Source organism: Astyanax mexicanus, chromosome 11, assembly GCF_023375975.1.
Source record: "Astyanax mexicanus isolate ESR-SI-001 chromosome 11, AstMex3_surface, whole genome shotgun sequence".
In the NCBI taxonomy this organism is placed as follows: Eukaryota; Metazoa; Chordata; class Actinopteri; order Characiformes; family Acestrorhamphidae; genus Astyanax; species Astyanax mexicanus.
Window position 1 is genome coordinate 36,187,182 of NC_064418.1, and position 12,147 is coordinate 36,199,328.

General features: G+C 35.9%; 1 protein-coding gene across 19 annotated transcripts in view; it reads right to left on the bottom strand.

Annotated features, from left to right (window-relative positions):
- LOC111194897 (deleted in malignant brain tumors 1 protein-like) overlaps positions 1 to 8,223 on the bottom strand; it is a 39,097-nt gene extending 30,874 nt beyond the window's left edge. For 9 of the 19 annotated variants that reach the window (XM_049484570.1, XM_049484569.1, XM_049484566.1 and 6 more), the window contains exons 1-5: positions 7,558 to 8,223; positions 7,127 to 7,429; positions 5,568 to 5,870; positions 5,052 to 5,360; positions 4,415 to 4,717 (exon numbers count right to left, since the gene is read on the bottom strand). In XM_049484570.1, the coding sequence (XP_049340527.1) occupies positions 4,415 to 4,717; positions 5,052 to 5,360; positions 5,568 to 5,870; positions 7,127 to 7,429; positions 7,558 to 7,768 (1,429 nt within the window). In that variant the 5' untranslated portion in view covers positions 7,769 to 8,223. Of the gene's footprint in view, positions 1 to 731; positions 851 to 4,023; positions 4,324 to 4,414; positions 4,718 to 5,051; positions 5,361 to 5,567; positions 5,871 to 7,126; positions 7,430 to 7,557 lie in introns of all 19 variants that reach the window. The other 10 variants (XM_049484575.1, XM_049484577.1, XM_049484578.1 and 7 more) reach the window with 5 other exon arrangements.
- Between the last annotated feature and the right edge of the window lie 3,924 nt (positions 8,224 to 12,147).

Consider the following 12,147-nt stretch of genomic DNA (forward strand, 5'->3'; position numbering starts at 1 on the left):
AGTAAATTAATTGAAGTGAAGTAAAAAAAAAATATATATAAGAACATTATAAGGGCACTTCCTCCTAAAATCACTTTACAGCCCATTGATAAGAATGTTTAAGATTCTTAAAAGCTCACCACTGCAGATGAGTCCAACATCCTGTTTATGAGAGCATGCAGTTCGACTCCATGATGAAATGGGACACTTCAATAGGTGTGTTTCATTCCCCTGACAATCAAACACATCCGCCCAGATCCGGCCACTCCCCTCCCCAAACCAGTCTGACCCCAACACAGCCACAGCACTCCCACACTTCAGCTGAGCACAGAGGACACTGGAAGCTCTCATATCCCAGCTTACATCACACACTGTACCCCACTCACTGAGGTACTGGAGCTCCACTCGACCAGAACAAGAGACTGAGCCGTTCATCAGCCGAGCCTGAGTATGACCTGAATTTACAACCAAGAGACTCGTAAAAGAGCAAGTTCTCTCCTATACTGTATATTATATAAAGAAATGTTAGACGATAATATCACATATTATACTGTACCAGAACATACAAGTCCCACATCATTACCATGAGAGCAGTTTTATTTGTGTGAAGAGGTTATTGGACAGAGAGTAATCTCAGATTCATCTCCTCTACACTGAAGCTCCTCTGACCACACCTGACCCTTCCCTTTACCAAAAGCAGCTGCTCCCAGAACCTCCACAGGAAAACCACAGCCCAGCTCTCGACACACAACCTCTGCATCCTGCTGGTCAAAGTCAGCATCACACACTGTGAACCAAGACGCTCCATGAAAAACCTCCACTCTCCCAGAGCAAACATGAGGACCATCAGCAAGTCTGGATGTCCTGTGATCTGTGTGTAATGCAAAAATTTTAAATCTCTCTCTCTCTCACAATCAGATTAAATAAAGACTTGTATAATAGACAAATGCTAAACAAAACAGAAGGCTAGTAATGAGATGAAAAAATACTAGAGTTGTCAAATTAACATGTTCACTTCATTAATGAATAAAAAAAATGAACACAAATAACAAAAATACTGCTCATTAATTACCCTACTTTGTGCCCTCTGACCTCCGACGCTAGATCCCAGTTCACAGATCATATCAAACCACATAATCTATCCAATTCATCCATGTTAATAATACAGATTAATTTAGCTAGGAAAACAGTTGGCATCGCCAAATAGCCATAGTGGCTAATCCGCCATTTTGAAAATCATAACAAAAGATTTATAGAAAAACAATAAAAAAAAAAACACTTTTTTTTATTCTGACTTTTTTTGTTGGTCAAAATATAATTAAATATCTAAATTCTGTCCATATTTGATATCTTAATTCTGTAATTTTGTAATTTGCATACGAATAAAGGAGCATCAATTTATAACATTTTTTTTAAGATATGTACAGTTAGTGCTGGACGATATGGCCAAAATTCATATCACGATATATTCCTTAATTTCGGTCGATACGATATAATTCCGATATCGATATAAATACTTAGAAGGCCTCAGAAAACTGCTAAGAATCCCTGCAAGGGAAATATGTACCTACTAGGGGTGGGCGATATGGCCCTAAAATAATATCACAATATTTCATGGTATTATCGCGATAACGATACTCTTGGCGATATGACAAAAAAACAAAAAACTTTTTTATTATTGTATGCGATATGATATTGCACACCTTTAAGATATTAAAAAAAAACAATAATTTCAGCAGATTTATAACAGAAGTCAATATTTGAGAATTACATGATACTAATAATAATAATGCACTCCAAATATCTCCATATATCCAGTATTAAAGTAAAATAAATGACACTTTACAGATATATTCTGTCTCTAGTAAATATTTAATAGGAAATTAGAAATGTGTGAGTTTTTCCTTTTGCTTAAAACAGCAAAAAAATTAATACCCTGATGTGATAATTAGGGATGAGTGATGTGGCACGATATTTCAGAGTATAATATCCTGATATATGATATGGCACACCCCTAGTACCTACTACTGTCTACTTAATTTAAGTCTTTGAAACCTCCTTTCACGAAAACATTATAATACTTAAGAAATAAACAATAGTCAAGATAAATCAATGCTCAATTTTATTTGCATATAGCAAAATAAAAACATGACATCCCTATCAAACATAAGCCAATATAACTATTACCAATAAAAAATAACTTAAAATTAGGATAGAAGCAGAGCTTCTTAGTCTTTTGTAAACAAATTTAACAGATCAAAACAAAAGTGTTCCAACTAGGATAAAGAACACAAGAAGCCTTTATACACATAAAAGCAACAAAATTTCCCCGTCAAATAAACAAACCTATAGGCTTTATCAACTATAAATAACTTAGTTACAATATAAGCTACAAAAGTGCTTCAGCCAAAATACAACTCTTTATGAACATAAAAGGAACATGATATCCCCGTCAAATAAACAAACCTAAAGGATTCATAAACTTTAAATAACTTAAATAACTTACAACATAAGCTATAAAAGTGCTTCAGCCAGTATAAGGAAAATATTGTATGTAGTGGAACTGATTGAGGTGGTGGAACAGATTAGATGTTTTAACGTTACCGCTGCTGGTCGGCTCCACTCTCCGGCACAATTTGCAGCAAACTGAAGTTTAGCAGACCTTCCGAGAGTCGAACCAAATCCTCACCACTGAATTAGACCTCCCTCCTTCAATTAATCACTTGTGGAAGCGGCAGGGGCATTCATTTTGCATCAAAAATGTCCCGCGCTGGGAGCCAAGAGGACCCGCGGCTGACAAAGAGGACCCGCAACTGACCGCTGACCGAGCGGACCCGTGGGCGGACCGAGCGAACCAGAGGCGGACCGAGCGGACCCGTAGGCGGACCGAGCGAACCCGTAGGCGGACCGAGCGGACCCGTGGGCGGACCCGAGGCTAGGCTAGGCTCGGTTCCGTTCCGTTCCACTCCAGCGCGGAACATTTCAGATGCAAACCGAGCCTACCTTAACCTTGGATCCGCTCGTGCCGGCTCCGTTTGGCTCCAGCGCGAGGCATTTTAGATGCGTAGCGGACCCGAGCCTAGCCTAGCCTAGCCAAATCTAGCCTAGCCTAGCCTATCTGGCTACGTGCCTATGTGATTACGTCATCACGCACAGAGATAGTCCAGCTACGGAAGCTGATTGTGTTCAGCTGTGCGGCGAGCTGACGCCAGTAAATCGCATGTCCGTGACAGATCTGTAAATAATACATATCGATATACCACAAAAATGATATCACCGCTATTGAAACATTTCTTATCGCGATAAATACCGATATCGAATTATTGTCCAGGCCTATGTACAGTATTTACAGCATCTTTACTGACTGATTTTTTTTAAAGCGAAACAGCAGAGTGGTATAGAATACCATAGTCTGGCAATCTCAGTGTGTGATAATGTACACATCAGGAAGTTGTTCAGTTGAGCTGTACACATTTATATCAAAACGATAACACATCGACTAAAATTAATATATTGTGACATACGTTTTGTCATATCGTCCAGCACTAAATTGTTAAGCTGGAAATGGCACTATGTTTCTAATTACAGTGTGTTGACTGGTTTTGTTTTGGCACATAAAGTGTTTGAGAAGTTGTCTGGAAGTGGAAAGGACTAATGCATTTTGTTTCATTCAGGTTATAATTTTGAAAACAAATGTTGTGCTCTAGCAAATCAGTACTGCAGACCCTTTTTATTAAATTAAATTTTATCAAACAAAATGAAACTGACTAGACAATATCTTGGGTTAATATTTTCAGCAATTAAATAAAAGTCAAAGCAAATGTTAAAAAAAAAAACATCACTGCTTCTCACATTAGCTGTAACTGTCAGAATTTACTATGTAATAGAATATTTAATATGGAATAGGTATACAAAACAGTGACATTCCATCATATGATCTCTGATTTGATTTTGTCTATGATGTGTCGAAACATTCTCAGAAAGTTCACAAATGTAATACATGTAATACGTACGTATTACAGTTTTTGTCTAATTAAAACATACCTGAACAGGTAAGCTCAATATCCATATTATGATTACAGCTGTGTTCACCCCACACTAATGATCCACAGTGTTTCAGTGTAGACTCTGATCCAGTACACTTCACATGACTCATCCAGATCGGTGCAGATCCTGGAACAGCTGCATCAGTCCTAAACGGCTCTCCACAGCCCAACTCTTTACACATGACAAAACCCGCTATGAAATTTGCACCAGCACCACAAATTGTTCCCCACTGTCCTCTGTGAAAAACCTCTGCTCTTCCAGCACAGCGACTGCCACCATCCGCCAACCTCACACTGTCTGTGTAAGAGAAAATAAGAACAAGAAAAATGTACCGAATTATGAACTAGTAAGAGTAAAAATGGGAAACATTTTTTTGAAAAACACTTACCTGCACACACCAGTCCCACATCATTATCATGGGAGCAGTTGTGTTTGAGTGAAGATGATTTTGGACAGAAGTGAATCTGAGATTCAGTTCCTCTACACTGAAGCTTCTCTGACCACACCGGACCCTCCCCTCTACCAAAAGCAGCTGCTCCCAGAACCTCCACAAGAGAACCACAGCCCAGCTCTCGACACACAACCTCTGCATCCTGCTGGTTAAAGTCAGCATCACACACTGTGACCCAGCTCTCTCCATGAAGAACCTCCACTCTCCCAGAACAGTGAGAACCACCAACCACCCGGACTCCTAAAAATTGTGAACATAAAGCTGAATTTAAACATATGTGAGTCACTGCTTCAACATGAAAATGTCTTTCCATGTCATTGAATCTCTGACATTAACACAGCAAGAATGGTCAAAATAGATATGGCATTTAACCTTCAGTGGAAAAGTTGACTAAATGAACGCTATCTGTTTCCTTACAAACAGTACTACTACGCTTAACTGGACCCTAAGCCTCTAAAATGGGTCCTTTCCCACCACTTACAAGACTTTGTTTTACATGTATGATATATTATGAACAGTTTCCTGTTCCTAGTTAACAGAAGGGAACATAAAATAATTTACTGATACAATTTACCTGAACAGATGACTCCAGCATCTTTAGAATGATCACAGTTATGTTTACCCCATCCTGCTGATTCACAGTTCCTCAGTGTAGACTCAGAGCCACTGCAGTGCACATTATCCATCCAGATTGGTCCTGATGCTGATCCAAAGTAAGACTCATGATATGTATCTACAGCTTCTCCACAGCCCAGCTCTCTACACACCACTGCAGCATCTCTCATATCCCAGTCATCACCACACACTGATCCCCACTGTCCTCTATAAAGAACCTCCACTCTCCCAGCACAGCGACTGTCACCATCTACCAACCTCACACTGCCTGTACAACAGTGAGTAAGACAGACCAAGACATTGAGAAAGAATGGAAAAAAACATGTATTTTCACCACTATAAATGATGTAAAGTAGAATTGTGGCTGAAAACTGAAATAATAGCAAGACATTTGCATTTTTGACAGAATTACAAAAAGTTTACATAAACATTGAGCTAATCTTAATGACATTAATCACAAACATGCAGCTCTTACCAGAACACACCAGTCCCACATCATTATCATGGGGGCAGTTGTGTTTGAGTAAAGATGATTTTGGACAGAAGTGAATCTGTGATTCGTTTCCTCTACACTGAAGCTCCTCTGACCACATCTGACCCTCCCCTCTACCAAAAGCAGCTGCTCCCAGAATCTCCACAGGAGAACCACAGCCCAGCTCCCGACACACAACCTCTGCATCCTGCTGGTTAAAGTCAGCATCACACACTGTGAACCAGCTCTCACCATGAAGAACCTCCACTCTTCCAGAGCAGCGAGAGCCATTAACCAGCAGGACTCCTAAAAATTACCATGAAAAAAAGAAAGCTTATTTATCAGTAATGATAAATGATTAAGCATGATGATGCTAAATATTGCACAATGAATGATTCATAAATGCATTGGAAAAAACTAAAGAGAGTATAAGGATTCAAAATAAGTTCAGTAAAGCTATGAATTACATTAAACAAATTAATATGGATCAGCAAAATTATGAAATCAGTAAAAAAAAAAATCAGTAAATTAATTGTTGGTTGAGAATTCCAGTGTACAGCACAGTTTGGTGATTGCTCAGTTTAAACATACCAATTTACCTTGGCAATCAACAAGCATTTAGGGTGGGTTAAAAAGAAAAATCATATGTGCTGTACACTTTGCCTACATGGCAGATAATATACAGTCCCTGTTTACAGTGTTTTACCTGAACAGATAACTCCAGCATAGGACACCCCTAATCAAAATGTATATTATTGTGACTACAGAAGGAAATAAAAATGACCTAATGTTTAGAACACATAACATTGAAGTGGACACGTCTATTTAGCATTTTTAATATTTTTTCTCTTTACAGTTTCAAAATAACAAAAATAAAAAAGATACACATAGACTTTTAATTTGTTGGCAATCCTGTGAGCAGTTATTTTCCAGACACTATATGACCTCCACCAGTCTTGTTACCTGCTTAATGGACTGGAGGAACAGAACAGTAGACACATACTTAATTCACCATTCTTGCTTTTAAACTATGTGCTGCCAGTACAAGTATTCTAAGTCTGTTCCACTCCAACCCAGAATATTACATGTGATTCACATGGATACATGTTGCTGTAGCCATTTTGTATAATGTGTTACTGCAGCTCCAAAAATCCACAAATTATCTCCAAAACAACAGTCTCTTGTGTCTGTTAGACTAGAGAAACTCATTACATTTGTCCAAAGTCTATTGTGTTTATAATTAGTGCTATCCACCAGGAAGTTTCTGCTAGCTGTGTTTTTAATGTTTTTAAATTCACACTGCAATGTATTCTAGACAAACACAGATCCCCTACACTTTATTACACTATTATCCACTAAAAAACAAATGCCAGAACAGTAATGCTGCACAAACATAACACCCTCACCCCAAACAAACAATATAATAAGTCACAAATATTAAATTTCACCAGGTCTTAATGGCAAACAGGTAATGGAGCACAGGGCTGAGCTACTGAGACAGAGGGCTGTCTAAGTAGGAATAGATGAAGTCACAGGCTCATTGTGCTGAATGCAGTTCTTACCTGCACACACCAGTCCCACATCATTATCATGGGAGCAGTTGTGTTTGAGTGAAGATGATTTTGGACAGAAGTGAGTCTGAGATTTGTTTCCTCTACACTGAAGCACCTCTGACCACACCTGACCCTCCCCTCTACCAAACGCAGCTGCTCCCAGAACCTTCACAGGAGAACCACAGCCCAGCTCTCGACACACAACCTCTGCACCCTGCTGGTCAAAGTCAGCATCACACACTGTGACCCAGCTCTCTCCATGAAGAACCTCCACTCTCTCAGAGCAGCGAGAACCTAAAACCAGCCTGGCTCCTAAAATATCACAAGAGCATAAACAATGAGATAACAACAGGATTTAATAAATGAAAGTCAGACAGCACAGACACACAATGTAACTATTCAATACAGTGCACATATTATATGAACATAGTGTAGCTTGCCTGAACAGATGACTCCAGAATTGTGGGTTTCATTGCAGTCATGTTTACCCCATACTGGTGATCTACAGTTCTTCAGTCTAGACTCTGATCCACTACAGTCCACATCATCCATCCAGATTGGTCCTGATCCTGATCCAAAATGAGATTTGCCCAGTGCATCTACAGCTTCTCCACAGCCCAGCTCTCTACACACCACTGCAGCATCACTCATATCCCAGTCATCACCACACACTGTTCCCCACTGCCCTCTATGAAGAACCTCCACTCTCCCAGCACAGCGACTGCCACCATCCACCAACCTCACACTGCCTGTACAACAGACAAGGAATAAAGAAAGAAAGAAGCGAATAAAAAAAATAAATAATAATAGGTCTATGCTTCTTCAGCGTCGCAAGGTTATTTAACATAATTCTTAACAGATTTCGCTAATTCAAACAGCCCGAAAATGTTTTAAATAGCTCAATTTTAACGCTCTAATTACTAAAAAATGGCTCGGGTTCAGAAGGACAGTTTATGGCTCAGGTCGGGTCTGGCTCGGGCAGAAAGTGCATGGATTTGGGCCGGGTCGGGCTGGATTTTTGGGCCCGATCTAAGCTCTACCGCTCCACACATTGCAGGCTTTTTGCACTGCGGTCAAGCCAGCCCCCACTTCAAAACGCTTGGTCAAACTAGCCCCCACGCTGTTTCTTAGAGCGCGCATATACTGAACATTGCGGCAAGCGTGAGAAAGAACACATTTCAAAATAAAAGTCCCCCCCCTTAATATCACGACATTATGCTGTGGAGTGGTAAGGAATCCACATAATATCACATGTTATGTCTGATATCACATGTCAATTTCATGTAGTCCTGGTAGTACACAAAATAAAAGCCCTGTAAATTATAACAATTATGTTAATTAAATAATAATAATACTAATAATAATATCACTAACAATACTACTACTACTAATAATAATACTTGTATGTGTCACTCACGTAATAGCAGGGCATTATAATGTGTCATTTCAAAATAAAGGCCCTTTAAATTTTAACATTTATGTAATTTTACACAATGTTTAGACTGTTATTAAAAGGAATCTGTCTGATATCACAGCTCAATTTTATATAGCCCTGATAGTACACCACTTGTATGTTTCACTCACTTAAAATCAGAACATTTTGATGTGTCATTTCAAAATAAGGGCCATTTAAATTGTAACATTTATGTAATTTTACACAATGTTTAGACTGTTATTAAAAGAAATCTGTCTGATATCACAGTTCAATTTCATATAGTCCTGATAGTACACTACTTGTATGTGTCACTCACTTAAAATCAGAACATTTTGATGTGTCATTTCAAAATAAAGGCCCTTTAAATTATAACAATATTTTATTTCAACTCAATGTTTAGACTGTTATTAAAAGAAATCTGTCTGATATCACGGGTCAATTTCATATAGCCCTGATAGTACACTACTTGTATGTTTCACTCACTTAATATCAGAAGATTTTGATGTGTCATTTCAAAATAAAGGCCCTTTAAATTGTAACATATGTAATTTTACACAATGTTTAGACTGTTATTAAAAGAAATCTGTCTGATATCACAGTTCAATTTCATATAGTCCTGATAGTACACTACTTGTATGTTTCACTCACTTAAAATCAGAACATTTTGATGTGTCATTTCAAAATAAAGGCCCTTTAAATTATAACATTTATGTAATTTTACACAATGTTTAGACTGTTATTAAAAGAAATCTGTCTGATATCACAGGTCAATTTCATATAGCCCTGATAGTACACCACTTGTATGTTTCACTCACTTAAAATCAGAACATTTTGATGTGTCATTTCAAAATAAGGGCCATTTAAATTGTAACATTTATGTAATTTTACACAATGTTTAGACTGTTATTAAAAGAAATCTGTCTGATATCACAGTTCAATTTCAGATAGTCCTGATAGTACACTACTTGTATGTTTCACTCAATTACTATCAGAACATTTTGATGTGTCATTTTAAAATAAAAGCCCTTTAAATTTTAACATTTATGTAATTTTACACAATGTTTAGACTGTTATTAAAAGGAATCTGTCTGATATCACAGTTCAATTTCATATAGTCCTGATAGTACACTACTTGTATGTTTCACTCAATTATTATCAGAAAATTTTGATGTGTCATTTCAAAATAAAGGCCCTTTAAATTGTAACATTTATGTAATTTTACACAATGTTTAGACTGTTCTTAAAATAAATCTGTCTAATATCACAGTTGAATTTCATATAGTCCTGATAGTACACTACTTGTATGTTTCACTCACTTAATATCAAAAAATTGTATGTGTTATTTCAAAATAAGGGCCATTTAAATTATAACAATATTTTATTTCAACACAATGTTTAGACTGTTATTAAAAGGAATCTGTCTGATATCACAGGTCAATTTCATATAGTCCTGATAGTACACTACTTGTATGTTTCACTCAATTATTATCAGAAAATTTTGATGTGTCATTTCAAAATAAAGGCCCTTTAAATTGTAACATTTATGTAATTTTACACAATGTTTAGACTGTTCTTAAAATAAATCTGTCTAATATCACAGTTGAATTTCATATAGTCCTGATAGTACACTACTTGTATGTTTCACTCACTTAATATCAGAACATTTTGATGTGTCATTTCAAAATAAAGGCCCTTTAAATTATGAAATGAAATATGAAATTGACCTGTGATATCACACAGATTCATTTTAATAACAGTCAAAACTTGTGTTAAAATAAAAATATTGTTATAATTTAAAAGGCCTTTATTTTGAAATGACACATCAAAATGTTCTGTTATTAAGTTAGTGACACATACAAGTAGTGTACTATCAGGACTATATGATATTGACCTGTGATATCAGACAGATACCTTTTAATAACAGTCTAAACATTGTGTAAAATTACATAAACGTTACAATTTAAAGAGCCTTTATTTTGAAATGACACATCAAATGTTCTGATATTAAGTGAGTGAAACATACAAGTAGAGTACTATCAGGACTATATGAAATTGACCTGTGATAGACAGATTTCTTTTAATAACTGTCTAAACCTAGTGGTAAAATAAAAGCTTGTTATAATTTAAAGGTCCCTTATTTTGAAATGACACGTCAAAATGTTCTGATATTAAGTGAGTGACACATACAAGTAGTGTACTATCAGGACTATATGAAATTGAACTGTGATATCACACAGATTTATTTTAATAACAGTCTAAACTTTGTGTAAAATTACATAAACGTTACAATTTAAAGAGCCTTTATTTTGAAATGACACATCAAAATGTTCTGATATTAAGTGAGTGAAACATACAAGTAGAGTACTATCAGGACTATATGAAATTGACCTGTGATAGACAGATTTATTTTAATAACTGTCTAAACTTAGTGGTAAAATAAAAGCTTGTTATAATTTAAAGGGCCCTTATTTTGAAATGACACATCAAAATGTTCTGATATTAAGTGAGTGACACATACAAGTAGTGTACTATCAGGACTATATGAAATTGACCTGTGATATCAGACAGATTCCTTTTAATAACAGTCTAAACATTGTGTTGAAATAAAATATTGTTATAATTTAAAGGGCCTTTATTTTGAAATGACACATCAAAATGTTCTGATTTTAAGTGAGTGACACATACAAGTAGTGTACTATCAGGGCTATATGAAATTGAACTGTGATATCAGACAGATTTCTTTTAATAACAGTCTAAACATTGTGTAAAATTACATAAATGTTACAATTTAAATGGCCCTTATTTTGAAATGACACATCAAAATGTTCTGATTTTAAGTGAGTGAAACATACAAGTGGTGTACTATCAGGACCATATGAAATTGAGCTGTGATATCAGACAGATTTATTTTAATAACAGTCTAAACATTGTGTTGAAATAAAATATTGTTATAATTTAAAGGGCCTTTATTTTGAAATGACACATCAAAATGTTCTGATTTTAAGTGAGTGACACATACAAGTAGTGTACTATCAGGACTATCTGAAATTGAACTGTGATATCAGACAGATTTATTTTAATAACAGTCTAAACATTGTGTAAAATTACATAAATGTTACAATTTAAAGGGCTTTTATTTTAAAATGACACATCAAAATGTTCTGATAGTAATTGAGTGAAACATACAAGTAGTGTACTATCAGGACTATATGAAATTGAACTGTGATATCAGACAGATTTCTTTTAATAACAGTCTAAACATTGTGTAAAATTACATAAATGTTACAATTTAAATGGCCCTTATTTTGAAATGACACATCAAAATGTTCTGATTTTAAGTGAGTGAAACATACAAGTAGTGTACTATCAGGACTATATGAAATTGACCTGTGATATCAGACAGATTCCTTTTAATAACAGTCTAAACATTGTGTAAAATTACATAAATGTTACAATTTAAAGGGCTTTTATTTTAAAATGACACATCAAAATGTTCTGATAGTAATTGAGTGAAACATACAAGTAGTGTACTATCAGGACTATATGAAATTGACCCGTGATATCAGAAAGATTTCTTTTAATAACAGTCTAAACA